The following is a 23,555-nucleotide window of genomic DNA, read 5'->3' on the forward strand; positions in this document are numbered from 1 at the left end:
TCAAAAACTATTTAAGATATCGATTTGAAATTTTGGTATGTTATTTTTAAAGGTATAACCTATTGAAATATGGAAATTGAAAATTCGATTTTTTGAAAATTTCACACTAGTTGTGCCCCTTAAACAAGGCGTTTAGAAGTTACAAGAGATACAATAAATAAATGCATAATCTATTGATATTACGAATGTTTTTTTACCCCAGGTGGCGTAAAGTTGGCGAACTAAGTGACCTGATGTGTTTCCCTATAAAATCTGCAGGAGCAATCAGGTTGAACGAAATGGACTGCTCCATGATCGGTGTCCAGGAAGGATTTCTAAGAGACAGGTAGAAAACAAGTTGAAAGTGGCATTTTGCCTTGAGGCAAGTTGCTTGAACTTCCCGAAATGTGTAATAATTGACCGAAATTGAGATTTAGATATTTAGAAATTTTTTAACTGCGCTGTTACGTATATCATGTACATAGTGACTGGCTTTATTAACTTCCCGTAGGGTAAGTTATTTGAAATCCGATTTGAATGGTTTAAAAAACATTCGATTCCTATTAATAGGGAGATGTGCTGATTAGTTTTTGGCAAAGGTAGGCCCAGAGGTTTCGGAGATACAGAGCTAAATTTTAAAAAAATGGCAGTTTTTGAGAGAACTAAGCGTCCGATTAAAATGATTCAAAGAACTTTCTGCTTATTTCAACAAAATAATTGATTTTGGAAAAAAAAAATTTTTGTTTCTAATTTTTTTTTCAAAAATTTTTTTTTGTAATTTTGGACTAAAATTCAAAAAATCACCCAGGCTAAGCAGTCTAAGCGCCACTCTGGTACAAATGTTTACGCAAGTGCGTTTAGACTGTTTGTGTACTGGAGCACTTTTCCAATTTTGTGAAAATTATTGAAAAATGTGAAAATGCCGCCAATCTGAGCACCGTATAAGTGAAAATGTCGCACAGAATTATTTGCAAATGCGTTTAGACTGTGACTATGCAGGAGCACTTTTTCAATTTTGTGTAAATTTGGCAACTATTTTTTTTTTTGATTTGATTCGAAATGAAATGACGATTGTTAATGTTCTGGAGATGATAAATTGATTTATTTATAATTAACTTTTCCATAGGGTAAGTAATCGCAAAAAAATCGAAAATGAAAATTTTTATATATCTTCACGTTTCAGAGGTTTCTGAATATGTTGGCATACCTTGGAGAAAATTGATGTTGTGTGTGTGTGGTGTGCGTGCATGTGTGTGTGTTTCGGATACAAATTTTCGTCGACGATTTCGGGAACACGGATGAAGCAATTTGAATAATTCAAAAACATTCGATTCGTATTGATAAGGAGACGTGCTGATTAGTTTTTGTCAAAGGCAGGTCTAGCCGTTCCGAAGATATGGGGCAAAAAGGGCCAAAAACGGTAACTCAGTTTTAAGAGAACGGAGCGTCCGATTTGTATAGTTCAAAAAACATTTTACTTGTATTAACAAGATGAAGATTTGATCAAATTTTCATGAAGATAGGTCTAGCGGTTTCGGAGATCTAGTAAAAAAAACTAAAAAAAATAACATATGGCGGTCAACAATAATCATTAGACATTAGACATATGCATATCAAATTTCAGATATTTTTATTGAGATTTTAACAATAAGTATAAGTTTTGTTTACATTCCTATGGGTTCCGTACTAATGTTTTTCCGTTAGACAGCGACGCGGCGCTTACGCGCTTTATATTTTGTCTCTATGCAGTTAAAGAAGTACGATTTATATTTATATTTATATTTATATTTATATTTATATTTATATTTATATTTATATTTATATTTATATTTATATTTATATTTGTATTTGTATTTGTATTTATATTTATATTTATATTTATATTTATATACGCGGCGCTTACGCGCTTTATATTTCTCTATGCAGTTAAAGAAGTATGATTGCTTTGAAAAAAAGTTCAGATCTTCCAAAATATGTCAAAATGAAGATAACATTTTTTCCAAAAAAAATTTTTATAAAAAAATTGTTTAAAAATTTTTTTTTTAAAAAAATTTTTTTTCAAAAAAAAAGTATTTTTCGTCCGATTAAAATTTCCAAAAAATCTTATTTTTTCGAAGTAAAATTTTTTCAAAAATGTTAATCGTTTTTTAAAAAATAATAATTTTTGGCACGGGAAGTTCCAGCAATTTGCCTTAAGGCACGATGCCTTAATTGCCTTAAGACAGAATTTCACTTACAGCTAGTTTAATGATTTAAATTAAAGGTACAATTTTTTACACAACTAAAGAAGTTTTGTAGACTTTTTTATTATTCCAAAAAATTGATTAAATATTTAAATTTTTTCCTCGTACCGTAATTGATATTAATCCAAAAAAACAAAATTGAAAAGTTTTATGAAATGTTCTTCACAGTTTCGAAGGTTTTCTTCGCAACATTTTTTACCTCAAAAAAAAAGACATGTGATGTGTGTGTGTGTGTGTTTTGTATGTCCGCATTTTTTGCGTCCACGTTTTCGGGCGCACGGATAAACCGATTTATGGTTTTAAAAAACATTCGATTCCTATTGATAAAGAGATGTGCTGATTAGTTTTTGGCAAAGGCAGGTTCAGACATTACGGAGATACGGTGCAAAGAGTGCAGAAAATATAAATCGTGTTTTTGAGAGAACGGAGTGTCGGATTTGAATCATGATCAATTTGTAATGATTGGGAGAAGAGATGATTAGTTTTTGGCAAAGACAGGTCCCGCCATTTCGAAGATACAGATCTAAATATGCAAAAAATGGCAGTTTTTGAGTGAACTAAGCGTCCGATTTGAATGATCTAAAAAACTTTCTGCTTGTATTGACATTGCTCAATTACTTTTGAGAATAAAAAATTATTACATCTTTTTTTCATTTTCCATAAAATATTTTTGTAATTTTGGATTAAAAATTCAAAAAATTACCCTGGCTAAGTACAGTCTAAGCGCCACTCTGGTACTTTTCTAATTTTGTGTGAAAACTATTGAAAAATGTGAAAATGCCGCCAAGCTAAGCACAGTATAAGTGAAAATGTCGCACAGAATTATTTGCAAATGCGTTTAGACTGTGACTATCCTGGAGCATTTTTCCAATTTTGTGTAAATTAGGCAACTATTTTTTTTAAATTGAATTCGAAATTAAATGACGATTGTTAATGTTCTGGAGATAAATTGATTTATGATTTACATTTGATTTGCTCACATATAACAAGATAGCAAAACTAATGAAAGTTACAGTATTTGTAATAATATATTTGAAAACGTTTAAAACTTCTCGAATATTTCATTACGGCACGGGAAGTTCCAGCAATTTGCCTTAAGGCATGATGCCATACACCACTAGTTAGTTCTCTAAGTCCTTTACCTTTTTAGGATTTTTATGTGCGTGACCCTAGAACGCAACTTCGTGACGGGTCGTACGCACCCCAAAATGGTGCTGATCCAGCCCAAGGTCGAGGGAAACATTATGACCTTGACGGCACCAGAAATGAAGGACATACAACTGGACGTTGCGGCCCTGCAGGGCCGAGACCGCATCAAAACTTCAGTTTGGGGCCAACTTGTGGACAGTGTCGATTGTGGGGATGAAATCGCCAGCTGGTTATCAAGGTAAGGTAAAGGATAATAGAATGGTTCTTTTTCACACCAGTAAGGGTAAAAGTTGAATTTAACTTAAAATTAACAAAACATCTTAAGGGGGTCTTCCTATGTGATGAGTTGAAAAAATCGATTTTTTTTTCTTTTCATATTTCGGTAGATTACACCTTTAAAAATAACATATTAAATTTCAAATCGATATCTCAATTTTTTTGATTGGTAGACAGCAGCCATTTAAAAAGTATACTATATAGTAAATAGTACAACGATCATTTTAATCTTTAAACGCGTTTTTCTCTCAAAACTGTGTTTTTCAAAACTTTCCTCCATTGTATCTCAGAAACGGCTGGACCGAATTACTTGAAATTTACAGGGCACACTCAATATATTTAAACGCATGGATAACTATTATCAATCATCGAAATTTTGAAAACTTCGATTTTTTTATAGCAAAAAACAAAAAACACTACTGTAAGTGGAATTCTGTCTTAAGGCAATTAAGGCATCGTGCCATTACGGCAAATGCAGGAACTTCCCGTCACAAAAAAATATTATTATTTTACATTTTGACACAACAAAACAAATTACGAAAAAAAATAAGATTTTTGAGAACTACAATTAAAACAAAAAATTTTTTTTCTTTTGAAAAAAATTTTTTCAAAAAAAATCTAATTTTTTTTTTTTTTTTAAATTTTTTTTGGAAAAAAATGTTTTTTCTTCTTTATTTTGCATATTTTGGAAGATCTTTTTTCAAAGCAATCGTATTGCTTTAACTGCATAGAGACAAAATGTCAAAGCGCGTAAGCGGCGCGTCGCCGTCTAACGAATAAATATTGGTACGGAACCCATAGGAATGCAAACAAAATTTATACTTATTGTTAAAATCTCTATAAAATATCTGATGATTTGATGTGCATATGTCTAATGATCATTTTTGACCGCCAAATGGCATTTTTTTTTACTTTTTTTGTTAGATCTCCGAAACCGCTAGACCTGCCCTCATGAAAATTTGATCAATTCTTCATCTTCTCAATACAAGTCAATTGTTTTTTGAATTATTAAAATCGGACTCTCCGTTCTCTTAAAAACTGACTTACCGTTTTCGGCACTTTTTGCCCCGTATCTTTGGAACGGCTGGACCTGCCTTCGCCAAAAACTAATCAGCACGTCTCCTTATCAATACGAATCGAATGTTTTTTGAATTATTCAAATCGGTTGATCCGTGTTCCCGAAATCGTCGACGAAAATTTGTATCCGCACATACATACACACACGTACATACATACATACATACACACACACACACACATACACACACACACACACTCACACACACATACATCCATTTTTTCTAAGGTATGCCAAAATGTTAAGAAACCTCTGAAACGTAAAGATATATAAAAATTTTCATTTTCGATTTTTTTGCGATTACTATAACTTACCCTACGGGAAGTTAAAAACGCCTAATTTGCAACTTTTATTTCAAATGTCTATAAAACATTCAATTTTTTTTTATATTCATTTGATTGTAGTTCATTCCGTGCTTTTAAGCCTACAAATTAAAACGCCGTTTATTTTTTTTGGTCAGATAAGCCGATCAGGCGGAATCGCGGAGACAGTGGGAGCTCTTTTTTTTGAGGGGGGGTGTTTAGAGCGCTGTAACTCTAGTTGGACTAAATTTTTTTAGCTGAAATTTTATATTTATACTGTCCAAATATGTAATAATAAATGATAAAAAACGTGAAGCTCTAGCTATTTACTGGTCGTACAAAAAATTCTAAAATATCCCTAAAAAACAGGCCGTCACATAGGAAGACCCCCTTAAGACATAAAAAATATATTAAGGTTTCGTAAGGGTTTGACGGAAAATCATGAAATACCACGTGTGGGAGGAAGGGGTATATTAAGATATCACGAGTATTAATTATTTAGCTGATTTTTTTTAAGTAAACCTTCTTTAGGCGCGACTAGGGTGTAAATCCGTACAAATGCAAACGGAAGTGCGTTACGGCAGATAAGATAAGATAAGAGTCGAGTGCCAATGATTCGTCATTCGCTCTCGATGATATCATTTCTATACGGGTCGATTGTGATCAGTCGTCGTGTATGTGAAAAGAGATCTGTCGTTGTATGCGTACCGATATCAACAAGAAAATCGACATAGATAGGTAAATAAACATTTTAAAGTTACATCGTAGTACAAATCTTGATTTAATGAAAAATACCTGAATTAGAAAAATATTTAACCCTGTTCCTTGAAAATAATAAAATAAATGCAACATTTGTGCCGTGGACTAAACGTAAGTTTATTAAAATACTTTCTATATTATTCGTAGTTTCTTTAAATCTTTGAAGTTATTAAAATGGAAAATATTTTTAAGGCAAAACATATATTACAGCTGTTCAAAGAATGAGATTATATCGCCAGCAAAAAGTAAAAAAATATCATCAGTCAATGAATGTATGTTAGTCAATCAGTCAATGAATGTATGTTAATTTTAATTAAATGAAATTCTTCAAACACACTTATTATATGATAATGATTGAAATTGCGAAAACAATATTTGTTTAGGCGTTGTTTAAAATAATCCACTGTGTGAACGAATATTATAGAATTTATTAATCAGCAATTACTTTATTTCTCTAATGAAGGTTTATTTCTGAATTCTCATTACAATGACAAACCGATCATGTCATATTTGAAGTATGACACATTAAATTACATTATTGTTTTTAAATATTATACATATTTTTAATACTATTATAAATATATAATTTATAATTTATCATTATATAAATGTGTATAATGGTCGACACTAATCACGATTGTTACCATATTACTAATAAACATTATTCAAAATTGTTATATGATGTATTTATTTTTACTTAAATGCCATCTCGTACAATAGCAAATAAGTTTTACTTCAATCGCGTGCGAGTGAACCTTACGCGCACTTTTTTTTTATTCCAAACATTTTCAAGAAAATCAAAAAAAATTCACTCGTTATTAAAAATACACGTGATGTTTGGTGGGGTAGTGGGGGGTATTTTTGAATATCACCAAATCAAAATATCCTTGAAAAAATCGGTCACGTGATTGATGAACGTTCCCTAAACTAAACAACAGTGCTCAAGCCAAAAAAACTAACAACCAAAAAAAATACTTTTGCTATGGATTTTCAAACATCACAATTTCGCTCCAGTAAGAATCAAGGTGATGGCTTGTTATACACCATTTGCCCTTTACTTTCAAATATCGTTGTTAAAAAAATCCTAACTTCACTTGTTTGAGATATATTTTTTTTAATTACAATATTTGTTACAACTGTTAAATAATTTAACATCTTGCAGCAATAATGAACAATAACATAAATTCAAATAAAAAGAGTACAAAATAAAGGATAGTATTTACGTTAAAATGATATCCGTAGTATGATGATTTAATATAAAATAAAAGCAAATAATAATAAAAATTAAAATCAATAAATAAAATAAATAAAATTTCTGAATAATAAAATTAACACTATATATTATTTGTGATTTGGTGGTGTATTTATTTTTACCCTTGAACTGACTATTACCTCATTCATATTAATCGAATGTTTAATTTTTAACCAGGTACATCCTGGGTGAAGAAACAGGTTTAAGGCTGGTCTACTACCCAAAAGAAGTTTGCGAAAGGGATGTTCGCGAAAAGAACAAAATATTCGAGACTGTCGAAGAAAAAGATTGTGTAAGTAAAAAAGATAATTAAACTAGGTGTGAGTGCCTTGTGGCAAGTTGCATAAAACTTCTTGGAGAACTCGATAGAAAATTAATATATGTATTAGTTTATAAATTTTTATTTGTAAGTGAATAGAGTTGCTGGAGGTCGAATCATTATCGAGTTTTAGTAAATGGCATTTAATTTTTTTTTTAAATTGAATTATATAATTGCATCTGCCAAACATATACAGTTGACTGTATCTTATATTATTTTAATTTCTGGCACATCTCACCTGCTATTCAACAATAATAATGTAGACATTACATTTTTCTTGTATATTATATTCTAATATTATCTAGGTTCATAAATTCAGCTAAATTCAAATTTCAAGTGAATTGACATTTCTAGCACATCAAATGTTTTCAATGTCAAACAATCATAAACGGTTATTTGTAATTTTTGTCATTTATTCCGTCAAATCTTAAAAATTTTCCTTGACAAACTCAAAAAAGATTTATCAAAATCCGAATAACCGTTTAGGAGAAGTATCAAATCATTCACCCGTACAAAAGAATTTTATATATAAGTCATGTGCAATTTAAAAAAAAATTACATTAGAGTAAACTAAATTCTAAATATTTTAAATATTTTTTAAAAACTGCGAAATATTAGTGAAACTTTTATCATTATTCTTATAAACTAAACTACAATAAATTTTAAAAAATCTTAAACATTTTTGAAATAAAGTTATACTCAAAAAATTGAGATGCACTAAATAATAGAGCTGATGAATTCTATAAAAGTGAAGAAACTTTAGCAAACTGTTTTTAAGATAAATTCATTTTGAAATTTTGGTTTGCACGTTTTTTTAAATACATTCTCACCTTTTATTAAAAAAAGGACTTTAAATTTTTCTTGATTATTATTCTTGGCTATATAAATACAAATCCATGTGACTTTATCTAAAAAGGCAAATTATTTTGAACTATAGTTTTTTACCGGTAGCATCATGGTAGCATGCTGCAAAATTTTACATTTTTCATATATATATATATATATATATATATAAATTTTTTTTCTAATTATTTTTTTTTTCCAGGGGGCCCTCCACGATGCGACAAGTTACAACCTAATCAACCAAAGTTCGGTGGACGATCTGAACACAAAAATCCCCGACTACCCTCCAGTGACGCCCCAACAATTCAGGCCCAACTTTGTGGTCAAGGGGGCCCCTGCTTTCGAAGAAGACTCCTGGCAATGGATGAGAATCGGAGGGGCCACTTTTAGGAACGTAAAACCATGTACCAGGTAAAAGATAAAAGACGACTAGTTTATTTTTTTTGTTGGATTTTGTTGAGATTTTTGGGAATACCGAGTTGTGGTAGAGGGTTGCTGTGTTAGACAATGTTGTAGATTATTTAATTTTGAACAAATTTCCCAAATACATCATTCAAATCAAGCTAATGGTTTAAAAGTTATCAAGAATTTAAGAAAAAAGATGCACTTTATCAAAAACATAACTGGTAAGGGGCATACTTTTAGCCAAGGCTGTTTTTTTATTTTTATTGCGATTTTTGAGTATATCGAGTTGCTGTAGAGTGTTGTTGTATTAGACAATGTTGTAGATTATTTAATTTTGAACAAATTTAGTTAAAGATTATTTAATTTTGAACAAATTTGCCGAATACATCATTAAGATTAATCGAATGACTTAAAAACTATATAAGATTTTTCAAAGTGATGCATGTTACCTAAAAACTCATCATACTTTTACGTTCAATTGCAATTTTAATGTATACCGAGTTGCCCTAAGATCTTTTGTACACATATAATAACACAGTTTATTCAATTTTGAACAAATTTCTCTAATATTTGATTTAGATTCAATAACTCGTTTAAAAGTTACATGAGAAATAGTAAATAAATGCACAGAACTGTATGCTATAAATAGTTCAATTGGCTAATATAAATTATAATTTTGAGTGATATTTATCTAACTATTTATATTTATTTTTAAGATGCATTTTTACTACTGTGGATCCAAAAACTGGATTAAAAAATAAAGCTGTTGAACCTCTGAAGGAATTAAAAAGGTAAATTTAATTTTTAAAGAATAATAAATTTTATATTTTAAATTATTTCGTTATTTATATAAATTAAATGGTGAAATTTATATATATATATATATATATATATATATTCATATATTTTAAACTATTAAATAATATTTATCAAATTGTAATGAATAAACAGAATAATCACTATTAAAAAGTCATTTTGAATTTTAGTACAAAAATAAATTTAACATATAATTTTTCTGTTTTATTTCATCATCATTATTATTATCTGTAATCATTTTATATCTTAATTTAAATATAAAAAAAACATATATTTAATTTTCCTATTTAATTATATTTTATTATCATTTCTATATTTTTATTAATAAACATATTTTATATTTAGATTATTATATATATATATATATATATATATATATATATATACAAATATTTATTTATTTTTTATTTCAGATATCGTCTGTTCCCAAAAACAGGACGTGACCCTGTTCTGGGTATTCATTTGGGTTTACGAGGACATGGTCGAGTGAAATTGGGAGATGCTGTCTATGTCGAAGCATAATAAACAGATATTTGAAAACAAAATGTTTAAAGATTTATTTTTATATTCAAGAATACTTATTTAATAAGTATCAAATATATATATTTACTAATGAGCAAATATTTTATTAACAATGAATGGAAAGCCAATGTTATAATGATAAATGATAAAGAAACCAATAACTATACATGAGTATAATCACTTGAAATTATATATATATATATATATATATATATTTGTATAAATAACTATATTTGTACTATTTATAATATACAATTTAAAAGTTGAAGCAAATTCTTAAAGAGCAATTAGTATAATCCAAATAATAAGTAATTGTTAAATGCAAATCTGTTATAAATCTTCCATAGTTTTTAAACCATTTGTTTGATTTGTTTACTGTATTTGCAAAATTTGTATAGAATTAATTAAAGTACAAGTCTAGCAACAGAAAGCTCTTAAACAACTTGGTGCACTTTAAAATTGCATTGGAAGGAGCATTTTTAATCTTTTTCGTAGCTCAAGACAATACATATTTAAGTTCAAGATATAACTGTCCAATATATATATATATATATATATATATATATATATATATATATATATATATTACAATGTGCATGGAAACACATAGTAAAAAGTATTTACAAAATTATAAATAATACAAATTGTACTTACCAACACATCGACTGACTGGACACCCTCCACAAATTGATTCCATTATTTGTAATATATTCCATACAACTTGACTATCATCTCAATTAAAGTATAAGTCTTGTTTTTGTGATCAGGTGCTCCAATAACTTCTATCTTTATATAATCCTCGAACACTAAATTTGTTTCCATTGTATTTGTTTGCACAAAACTATTTATAGTAAAAGTTCCACTTATTTGTAATTGTAAATCACTTCATCAGCAGTTTATGGACATTAAATTATATAACTTCTATGAGAACTGAACTAAACTTTTTTTATTTTGTTATTATTATAAAGACAATTTTAAAACTGTAATTACTAACCTAACATGACAACTATATATATGGTACTATCCTGTACATCGACAGACAGGACTTTATTAATAAATTGATTATTTGTAATCATTTGACTATAATATTAATTAAAGTTAGAGTCTTGTCATGAGGTGCTCCTGTGAGTTAAGATATTCATTTATGTTTATATAATCCTCGAACACTAGATTTGTTTCTAGCATATTCCTTCGCATACAACTATTTATATTCAAAGTTGTATTCAGTTGTGCTTGTAAATCACTTCATCAGCAGTTTATGAATATTAAATTGTATAACTTCTATGACAACTAAATCCTTTTTAATTTGTTATTATTAAAAAAAACAATTTTATAACTGTACTTACTAACCTAACATGACAACTATATATATCGCTATCCTGTACATCGACAGACAGGACTTTATCAACAAATTGAGTATTTGTAAATCACTTGAAATATAAGTCTTGTCATCAGGTGCTTCTGTAAGTTTAGATATTCTTCTATGTTTATATAATTCTCGAAACACTAAATTTGTGTCCATCATATTCCTTTGCATAAAACTATTTATACTTAAAGTTGTAACTAGTTGTAATTGTAAATCACTCCATCAACAGTTTATAAACAATAAATGGTAACTTTTACCACTATTATTGTATGTATTGTTATTACAAAAACAATTTTACAACTACAACTACTAACCTCAAAAAGGACAATTTTATATATGTGTTATATACATTCTGACAGACAGGACATCATGAACAAATTGATTTCTAGTAATCATTTGACTATAATTGCAATGAAAGGATAAGTCTTGTTATTGCATTTTAGTGCTCCATTAAGTTTAAACATTCTTCTATCCTTCAAAATAACTTTTCCATACATAAGATTTGACACAATCATATTGCTTCGCACAAAACAATTCATATTGAAAGTTGTGATTGTAAATATCTCTATTAGTACTTTATAAATACTATGGTACAAGTTTTAACATTATCATGTCACTTTAAATATATTATTTTGAAGACAACAGTAATTACTAACCTCTAAGGACAACATTATATGTATTATCCTGTACAGGACTTTTTCAGTACATTGATTATTAGCAATCATTTGACTATAATCACAATGAAAGGATAAGTCTTGTTGTAGCATTTTAGTGCTCCATTAACTTTAAACATTCCTCTATCCTTCAAAATAACTTTTTCATACAAAAGATTTGACACCTTCACATTCCTTCCCAAAAAACAATTCATATTGGAAGTTGTAACTGTAAATAACTTTATAAACATTAAAATGTAACTTTTATTGTTATTATATTTATTTTAAAAAATTGTAACTTTTATTGTTACTATTTAAAAAAAATTGACAATAATAATTCTTAACCTCGAAAAGGACTAACCGCAAACACTACTTGTCACTAACTGCTAAAACTGAACAAGGACAAAGGACAAGTGGACAACTTCATGTTGATAAAATTTCAAAAAAAGGTAAAATTTTAAATAAAATGTTAAATAAACCTAATTATAAACTTAAATAAATATATGTTTTGTTATATAAAATCATAATATACCAAAATTGGATTAAAAAATTGTATATGGGAGTCAAAATTTGATATTTCCTCAAAATTTGACATTTGGTCAAAATTTGACGTTTGAAAGCAAAATGGTTCGTGAAAATTTTGAACGGATTTTAAAAATTCAAGGATTTCAAAAAAATCTATTTCTAATTAGTTTCTGGTAAAGATAAGAACTTTGTAACTTTGTAATTTGTAACAGAAACTTTGCACAATTATAGGGTTTATAATATATAATATAAAGGATATAGTAAAATATTATAGGCATAAGAAAAATGGTTTATATTATAAAAATTTATTTGGAAAATTTGGATTAATAGGCCGCGTTTTTAGAAAATACTTCTTGAATATATTAGGCACGTGTTAATATTTTCAAAAATGTGTAATAAACAATAATTTGTACAAAATTTAATAATTTATTAACAAATTAACAAACTAAAGTAAAATAAAAAATATTAATTTAACTTAATGATTTTTAATTGTATATTTAATCTTGCCTCAAAGCAAAATGCCACCTACGCCCAGTTTTAAAAGCTTTGTTATAAAAAATAAAAAAATTCACGCGCCAGTGTTGCAAAATGTGCAAAATTTTTTGACATCTTGAAACGTCAAACAAGTGTCAAAAAACAATTTTTATATTATATAAACACATTTATAAACTTCATATTGTATTCATCATTATTAATTAACCTTATGCATTTATTTTATACATTTATTTATCCATATAATTGCAATTACTTGTTGAGTGTTCTTTTGACAGTTACCTAACCTCAAAATGGTGAAAACTTCAAAGGCAAAGCCCGACGCGAATGTTTATATGGTCGAAAAGATACTGAAAAAACGTATTGTGAAAGGCGATACTCAGTATTTGATAAAATGGCAAAACTATTCCAACAAATACAACAGTTGGGAGCCCCAAGAGAACCTGATGTGCCCCGAATTGATAAAATCGTATGAAGAGGAATGGTCACAAGCCAAATCCGAGACTCCGGAGGAAATTTCGGATTCTAAAGCCCCCAGGCCTTCCAAGTTGGAGCCCGAGAAAATAATAGGAGTCTCAAAATCCGGGGGCACCCTGATGTACCTCCTAAAATGGAAATACGTGGCGGAGGCTGATTTAATTACCTCTAATCAGGCGAAGGCCAGGATTCCCCAATTGGTTATTCAGTTTTACGAAAATAATATTTCGTGGAAATCATGAGGAAGAGTTTTTGGATTTTATTTAATTTATTTTGATGATGTTTTGGCTTGATATTGCCTTAATTTAACCTGCAAGGTTTCTTTGTTGATTGTAAATGATTGAATCATGTTTTTGTTCCTATTTTTATAAATAAATTGATGATAATGTTGATAATCTGTTTTATTATATATATACACGTATATATATATATATATATATATATATATATAAATTATTTTTTATATCTATTATTAATCTGTACTAAATAAATGCACACTGTGTTTATAGTACAGTATGCATTTATTTATAACAGTTCACGCATTTATTTATTATATCTTTTGTAACTTTTAAAATATTTGTTGAAAGCAAATAAAATATTTGACGAATTTGTTTAAAATTAAATTATCTATAATATTTACTTACATTGTTAGACTCTACAGCAAATAGGTATACTTTAAAATCACTTTTAAAAACAGAAGATTCGTCTAGGTGTATTTTTTTTAAATTTCATGCATTTATTTGGGTATTTATTTCTTATATCTCTTGTAACTTCTAAACTGTTTGTATACTATAAATGAAATATTTGGCAAATTTGTCCAAAACTAAATTATCTATAATATTTTTACATAAATTATTCACTCTATAACAACTCAGTATACTTTAAAATCATATCTAAAAGTAGATAAACTACTAAAATCTTTTATTTTTAATGTAAGTAATTCAAACCATTCAGACATTTATTATATCTCTTGTAACTTTTGTTTGAATTTATTAGAAATGTTTGGCATATTTGTTTAAAATTAAATAATCTATAATATTTACTTACATTGTTAAACCCTACGACAACTTGGTATACTTCAAAATCAGCTAGGATCTTTTATTTCTCCTATTAACCATTCATTAGGACATTTATTTGTTATATCTCTTGTAACTTTTAAATCGTTAGTCTAATATAAATAAAATATTTGACAAATTTGTCCGAAATTAAATTATCTATAGCATCTACTAACATTATTTAAACCTACAGCAACTCGGTATACTTTAAAGTTACAAGAGATATAATAAATAAATGCATAAACGTGTATCTGAAGTTTGTATTAATTTTTTCCCTTCCACGGAATAATAAAAATTGTATATAAAAAATATTTTATTATATAAAATATAATTTAGTACTAAATTTAATTTATATAAAATAAATATATACATCTAAATAAATATATATATATATATATATATATATATATATATTTCAACATCAAAATTAACTACTAAATCATATATATATATATAAATTATAAGTACTAGAGATATTAATACATATGAACAAAATATACATACATTTGTATATATATATATATATATATATATATATATATATATATATATATATACAAAAATAATACCTGGTCAAAAAACTAATTTACCTATGAAACAAACAAAAAATCATAAAATTATTTTTATCTTTGCTAAGCCCCTGTTTCAAACAAATTTCATATATCTTTATATTATTTAGGAGCTTAGCACTAAAATTAAGCTCTAAAGATGAGACGAATTAAGATTCGAAACGTATGCTGCATAAATTAAAGTCACTTTTAAAAAATACTTACCTTAAGAATTTGATAATTCCTTATACTTATGTATATATTTACATAATGTTATAAAAATATTGTCTTGAATATTTCAATATTTTTTCTGAATGCCCTTATAATTAAATTTATTTCAAAATTATTTTTTTAAATTATTTTTCAAATCTGGTTCGTTTTAGAATCATCAGAAAGGGTCAAGGCGGCTCCAAACATTGGTTTGAAGAGTCCTAGGAAATCATGGGTTCTTCTTGCAGAATTCTGAAAAAAAACCAAATTACCATATATTACAATAGTATTTATATTTTTTCTATATTATATATTTATTTTTATATTTATGTATAAGTAAAATTTAATGAATAATTTGATCATTACATTACATAAATTTATTTACTGAGAAAGCAAAATTTGAATTTATAAATTAATAAGATTTTAAGGGGCACAACTAGTGTGAAATTTTCAAAAAATCGAATTTTCAATTTTTTCATATTTCTATAGGTTATACCGTTAAAAATAACATACCAAAATTTTAAATCGATATCTTAAATAGTTTTTGAGTCACAGCCATTTAAAGAGTATATATATATATATATATATATATATATATATATATATATATATATATATAAGGTTGTCAAATATCTCCATTCCGCCTTTTTGTATTATAAACCAAGAGCAAAAAGCGGAAGGGAGATATTTGACAACCTATATATATATAGTATATATATCGTTATACTATATACTATATATATGTAGTATACTATATATAGTATATAGTATAACGATCATTTTATCTTTAAACGCGTTTTTCTCGAAACAGCATTTTCCGAATTTCCTGCACCGATTACTCAAAATCAAATGATCCGATCACTATCAAATTTTTTTTACATGTTCTATATAAAGTTCTCCGTAAAATGAACTATCGATTTTTTGATCGGATCAAAAATCGAATTTTATGACCAAAATTTTAGGTAAAATTCGACTTTTTTTAAAAATCGCCGTCATTTTGTCAATTTTTGATTTATTTTCTTTAACGTAGTTCATTTTACGGACAATATTATCTAGTTTAACGAGATTTTTTTTTAAATTTCATTCACGTAGAAGGCCGGAATTTCTGCAGCAGGGAAGGGCCTTTTTTTGTCGCGACAATGGAGATCGACGATAACTTAAAAAATATTTAATTTTTTTCTTCAAAAAATTTACTATGTATTCTTAAAACATGTGTAAATATATTCTTAATTTTGAAATGATTGATAACGTAGTTTTTTTAATATAAATTCCCAAAAATCACCTTTTTTTGGGCGGTTACACTAGTTGTGCCCCTTAATACCAATATGTTTATAATGTATTAACTTGGAATTTTTAGAGTAAAATTCACACTCTATAAGTTTAATATCTTACATAAATTATAATTTTTAATCATAAATATTGTAACTTTTAAATTATTTCTGCTTATTTTTCAATCGGCATCGCCGAGTCCCAAGCGCGTATTCTTAACCCGGAATGAGGTGCCGTTTGAGGGTCGCTTAAAGTTCGCACGCCCCGGAGAGTAAATTCGTAAAATTATAAAATTTTCGTACCAAAATGTATAATCAAATAACTATCATTAATTTTAAATTTATTTGTAATTAAACTATTTACTCTTTTGATTACCATTATGACGCTTCCTACGACTTTGGAGATATTCGTGACCAGACTGAAGGAAGATCCGAAGAGCTCGTCAGGGATGTCCAGGGAAACCTTCGCCCTGTCGAAGACAGGAGTGTCATCTGTGGTCGTCGCCGTCTGTCGCACTTGGATACTGGCAGAGGCCGACAGAGGCGGATTGTCCATTCGCTAGATAAAAGAAATAAGAAAAAAAATATAAATAAACTAATTTAGCATCTGTAGACACACCAAGGAGTCGTAGTCTTAGGATTATCTAATTAGATTTTGTCCACGAATTCTTGACACTTGTAAATTTTTCCAAAAAATTGTATTAGGCGAATAGAAGCTTGCGTTCAACTACCAATTCTTTCCTAAATACTCTTAAACTAGCTATAAGTGGAATTCTGTCTTAAGGCAATTAAGGCATCGTGCCTTAAGGCAAATTGCTGGAACTTCCCGTACCAAAAATAATTATTTTTTTAAAAACGATTGACATTTTTAAAACAAATTTACTTCGAAAAAATAAGATTTTTGAGAAACTATAAATTAAAAAATTACTTTTTTTTGAAAAAAAATTTTTTTCAAAAAAAAGTCTATTTTTTTTTTTTTTTTTTTTAAATTTTTTTTGGAAAAAATAATGTTTTCTTTATTTTGGCATATTTTGGAAGATCTTTTTTCAAAGCAATCGTACTGCTTTAATTGCATAGAGACAAAATGTCAAAGCGCGTAAGCGCCGCGTCGCCGTCTAACGAATAAATATTGGTACGGAACCCATAGGAATGTAAATAAAATTTATACTTATTGTTAAAATCTCTATAAAATATCTGATAATTTGATGTGCATATGTCTAATGATAATTTTTGACCGCCAAATGGCATTTTTTTTTACTTTTTTCGTTAGATCTTCGAAACCGCTAGACCTGCCCTCATAAATATTTGATCAATTCTTCATCTTGTCAATACAAGTGAAATGTTTTTTGAATTATTAAAATCGGACGCTCCGTTCTCTTAAAAACTGAGTTACCGTTTTCGGCACTTTTTGCCCCGTATCTTCGTAACGGCTAGACCTGCCTTTGCCAAAAACTAATCAGCACGTCTCCTTATCAATACGAATCGAATGTTTTTTGAATTATTCAAATCGGTTGATCCGTGTTCCCGAAATCGTCGACGAAAATTTGTATCCGCACATACATACACACACGTACATACATACATACATACACACACACACACATACACATACACACACACACACATACATCCATTTTTTCTAAGGTATGCCAAAATGTTCAGAAACCTCTGAAACGTAAAGATATATAAAAATTTTCATTTTCGATTTTTTTGCGATTACTATAACTTACCCTACGGGAAGTTAATAAACTTCACTAAATATTTCTATTACTACACTTTTGGTAAATAATATGCAATACATCACCAGAAGTACAAATACTGGATTTGTAAGAATTTTTTGAAACTAATATATGTAGTTCAATAGACAACTAAAAGATCTTTGATGATACATCATCACTAGCCAACCCTAGACCTAAATCTCTACCAAAACTCCTATTTCCAACAATTCCTTCTCCTACAAAAAGTCGCTTAATCTATGAACTATCAATTATCTTTCTTCTCTATATTTTTCATCTCGATTACATAATTAGAATAAAACAACAAACCTTTCACCAAAAAAAGACATCAACTGCCTCGGCCTCTCTCATTACTAGGTCAGAAAGAACAGAACAGAAATGGTAAATGGTAGTGGTAACTGGTAACTGGTAACCAGCAAAAGTAACCAGACCAGTTTTGGCGATTGACTGATGTAATAATAATAATAATGCCTTATGGGAATTCAATGATTATAATGGATAATGTAATGGATTGTGTAATTGAAGATGGAAGAATTGTTGATGGATGTATTGGACAATTGTAAATGACTATTTTTTGTATTTGTTTTATGATTAATTTCCCAAAAGATAAAAAAAAACCGATTTGCTAATTTTATGTTTTATCGACGTTTCAAGCCATTCTGAATCAAATGAGATCGACATTTGGAAATAGCATGTGTGTGTGAATTTCATAAAAGTAATAAGAACTTTACTGGAATATGATATTAAGTTAAATCCATGGACTACATCCACGGATTTTTTAAACACAATTTTTCACGTCATTTTTTTTCGAGCTGGTCTTAATAAAATATTCGAGCTGGTCTTAACAAAAATTTAAATTAATCGATCGTGCTTTTAGAAAATATTTCGTGTATGTAATAGACACGTATTCCTTTTCAAAAATTTTTAAGAAAAAATTTGATCAAAATTGAATAATTTGCAATAAACACTATAAATGCCCTACATCAGTTCGATATACTTATAAATCACTTATAAATTAATATATCAATTTCTTATAAGTCGATTATTAACTTCCCGTAGGGTAAGTTATAACAATGCGTTAAGAATCGAAATTGAAAATGTTTGCATATCTTCACGTTTCTGAAGTTTTTGAACATTTTGGCCTACCTTAGAAAAATGAACGTGTGTCAAAGGCAGGTCCAGCCGTTACGGAGATACGAAGCAAAGAGTGCAGAAAATACAAATCGAGTTTTTGAGATAACGGAGTATCGGATTTGAATGATCTTAAGAACATTCAGTTTGTAAGGATTGAGAAAAGTGGTTATAAGTTTTTGGCAAAGGCAGGTTCTGCCGTTTCGGAGATACCGAGCTAAATGTACAAAGAATGACAGTTTTTGAGAGAACTAGGCATCTGATTTGAATGATCTAAAAAACTTTATGCTTGTATTGGCAAAGCAATTGCTTTTGCGGATAAAAAATTATTACATCTTTTTTTATTTTCCATAAACAATTTTTGTAATTTTGGATTGAAAATTCAAAAAATCACCCAGGCTAAGCATAGTCTAAGCGCCACTCTGGTACAAATGTTTACCCAAGTGCATTTAGACTGTTTAAACTATTGAAAAATGTGAAAATGCCGCCAAGCTGAGCACAGTATAAGTGAAAATGTCGCACAGAAATATTTTCAAATGCGTTTAGACTGTGACTATACGGGAGCAAGTTTTCAATTTTGTGCAATTTTTTTTTTGAAATTGAATTCGAAATGAAATGAAATGACGTTAATGTTCTAGAGAAGAATTGATTTATGATTTACATTTGATTTGCTCACAATCAGATATAACAAGATAGCAAAAATAATGAAAGTTACAGTATTTGTAATAATACATTTAAAAACGTTTAAAATTTCTCGAATATTTCACTACGGTACGGGAAGTTCCAGCAATTTGCCTTAAGGCACGATGCCATACACCACTAGTTAATATTTCTATCATCATCTCAGTTTTATATTCCCTGACATAACGGTTTCGTGTGTACTATATGAATCGTTCGCGTTTTTTTCTATCATAACAATCATGGTTTGATAAATTCTCTCTTCTTTTGTCACAACAATAGAACACAAACAGAATTTGTGTAATAATAGTAATATAATTATTATGTCATGTAATTATATAGATATGAATCGAATCGCGTGTTTCTATGATTGTATATCATGGAGAAGACATGTGAGAAAGTTGACAACATCCATGACCTACGGGATAATAGATTTATGTATATATATATAAATACATTTATATATATATATATATATATATATATATTCACATATATATATACATACATATATATATATATATATATATATATATATAAAATGTATGAAATATTTTTTTTATAAATATATTTTTTCCGGAGGCTCGGCGTCCCTCGTGCACGCAACCTGAAACGACCGCCCGTTTCAGGTTGCGACGTATCTAGGCCAAAAAGTACCCCAAAAATATTTTTATGTATTATATATATATATATATAAATATATATGTATATATGTATATATATTTATTTAATAGTTTTACCTTTAACAAGTTTTGTTTTTATTTTTGCCTAACATTTTTTTCAACCTTGACCAAATTATTAGGCCACTTATCAAATCCGTGAATAAATTAATTTCTGTGTTTTTTCTTAATCTGAATTAAATGTCCATTCACCGCAATTGTGCATATTAATATTGTACAATTGTGCAATTATTAGAAATAATATGAAAAAAATGAAAAATCAAGGTCGCATATAATTATTATAAGCCGAAATAATTGCTAATTAGATCATGGTAAAATATTGATATTATCGGACATGTTTGTTCATAATCTTATTGTTAAAGTAAAGTTCATGTTGTAGTTTTGTAAACGTAATTTTTTACAAAATCCATATAAATATGAGATAAAATTTGCTATATAATCCAAATTAAATTAAATTAAAATTTTAACCCTAATTTAAATGAATTTAAAAAATCTTTTATTTATTATCAGTTTAAAATTTTACAATCTATTTTGCATAAAAAAGTAAAGTTTATACTGTAATTTTGTGAACGTAATTTTTACATCCAAATTTAATTTATTTCATCAAAATTTAGATAAAATTTGCTATAAAATAGTAATCAAATCTAATCAAAACCTACAAACATTTCCATACCTAATTATATAAAAAACATTTTTATTATTAATTTATTTAAATTTTATAATATGATAAAAATAAGTAAATCTGAAAGAATCTTAAATTTGACTCATTTTATAATTTATAATAAATTGGATTTTTTAAAAATAAATTAAAGTAATAATATTAATAAATTTACTTATGAGTGACATATATTAATTATATTAGTTAATTTATTATTAGTATAATTTAATTATACTAAATTCAATTTGAGTGTATTTGTATTTTTATTATTTATCTTAATTTAAATAAATAAAACTTTAGGTAGATTTGTGTAAAAATTCTAATTAATAGCCGAAAAATATATCTTTAATAAAATTTTGAAATTTGCCAAATAGATTGTAAATAAATTTCAATAGATTCTTAATAAAAATATTTATTTTTACATAATTATGTATGGAAATGTTTGTAGATTTTGATTTGATTTTATTACTATTTTATAGCAAATTTTATCTGAAATATATTATACAAAAAAATTATATAAATTCTGTAAAAAAATTACATTTACAAAACTACAATATGAACTTTATTTTTTAGGCAAAAATGATTGTAAAATTCAAATCTATAATAACAAAATACTTTTAAAAATTCATTTAAATTAGGGTTAAAATTTTAATTTAATTTAATTTGGATATTTGTCTCATTATTATTAATTATTCGATTTTTTATAATATTTTTAATTATAAATATTATTAGCATTTAGTTCACATATATATTAAAAAAAACGTGTAAAATTATGATATTTTTTAAAAACTTATTCTAAATATATTATATATATATATATATATATATATATACTAGCTGACCCGACTAACGTTGTTTTACAATAAATAAGGTATTTGTAAATAATATCTAGAGAATCCAAAACATGTCATCTCAAATATTTCAAAAAGTTGATATTTTGAGTTTCTAATAACTTTGACGATTCTAATAAATTTTGAGTTTTTGTTCCTGCCAAATATTCAAAGATATTTCAAATATATATTTATACTTATCCCGTTTTTTAAATTTTTGCAAGTCTAATTTTGTCAATATTTCCCAAACCCAAATTTTTATTGCTACCAAATATAATTTTCATATTATGTAATATATACATTTATATAACTGTAAAAAAATAAATAAACATGTTGTTAGTAAATAATTATTAATAATAAATAGTGCATTATCAATAACTACTTAAAAAAACCCTTCACATGCACATGCCAAATAAATAAATCAATCAAAAAAATAACAACAAATAAAAAAACAAATATATTCAATAATCATTTATATTACATAATATCAAAAATTATATCTAGTCATGCAATAAAAAAACGTCCAGTTTTATTTTCTGTGTATTTTTTCGTATAAAAATCATCACTTGTATTATAAATATTTCATACAATTTTTTTGCAGTTAAAATTAACACTAAACCTAATGATAAATATATTATTTACAAAAATAACAGAGACATGTAAAATGATGAAAGATGAAACAAATTGCTAAATAAAAAAGTTTTTTTCCACAAAATGTCTAGAATTAAATTAAATTTTTGATGTCGTTTCAAAAATAAATTAATGTTAGAATTTTGTCCATATACTATTTTTACTATTTTTAATAAATTATTTATTACGTGTCTGGCAAGTTTCGAGTTTAGGCAATGTTGGTACAATTTTTGCATTTTAATTATACATATATAGAGAGAAAGTTTTTTTAATGGTTTTTGTTGAAATAAAAAACACATTGCCTGAGAGATAAAAAACACACGACGCATTCATACAATTATTTTTCATACAATTACTAAAGGTGTTTTTGTTTATGATTAAAGGATAAAGGGTAAAGGATTTATATAATATATATATATATATATATATATATATTTAAATATTCCACGAATGCAGATTTTTGCACAAAGATGTTTTTTTCTATTGATTTGTCATTAATTTTGGATTTTCTAAATAAATTGGTTTCTGGTTTGAAATACTAAATTTGTGACGTCAGTAATTAAATTTTGGGTTTAAAAACGTGCCAATAATTGTTTTTAAATGTCCTGGAAGATTTAATACAAATCAACTTTGTATTAAAATTTTTTTACCAAAGTTTTTATCTATATTTTTATA

General features: G+C 27.1%; 1 protein-coding gene and 1 pseudogene across 1 annotated transcript; both read left to right on the forward strand.

The window, feature by feature from the left end:
• Positions 1-202: 202 nt before the first annotated feature.
• LOC113372660 (mitochondrial amidoxime-reducing component 1) lies at positions 203-10,044 on the forward strand (the record flags this gene model as incomplete). The annotated part of the gene is given in 6 exon segments (XM_026613015.1): positions 203-325; positions 3,373-3,609; positions 7,216-7,330; positions 8,403-8,611; positions 9,322-9,396; positions 9,835-10,044. Coding segments are annotated over 6 exon segments (868 nt in total), but the record flags the coding sequence as incomplete, so codon positions are not given.
• Positions 10,045-13,152: 3,108 nt separating this feature from the next.
• Positions 13,153-13,698, forward strand: LOC113372842 (annotated as a pseudogene).
• The last annotated feature ends 9,857 nt before the right edge of the window (positions 13,699-23,555 follow it).

Source organism: Ctenocephalides felis, unplaced genomic scaffold (genome assembly GCF_003426905.1).
Source record: "Ctenocephalides felis isolate EL2017-DRISC unplaced genomic scaffold, ASM342690v1 CF-g0.4_SCAFFOLD_01604, whole genome shotgun sequence".
NCBI lineage: Eukaryota > Metazoa > Arthropoda > Insecta > Siphonaptera > Pulicidae > Ctenocephalides > Ctenocephalides felis.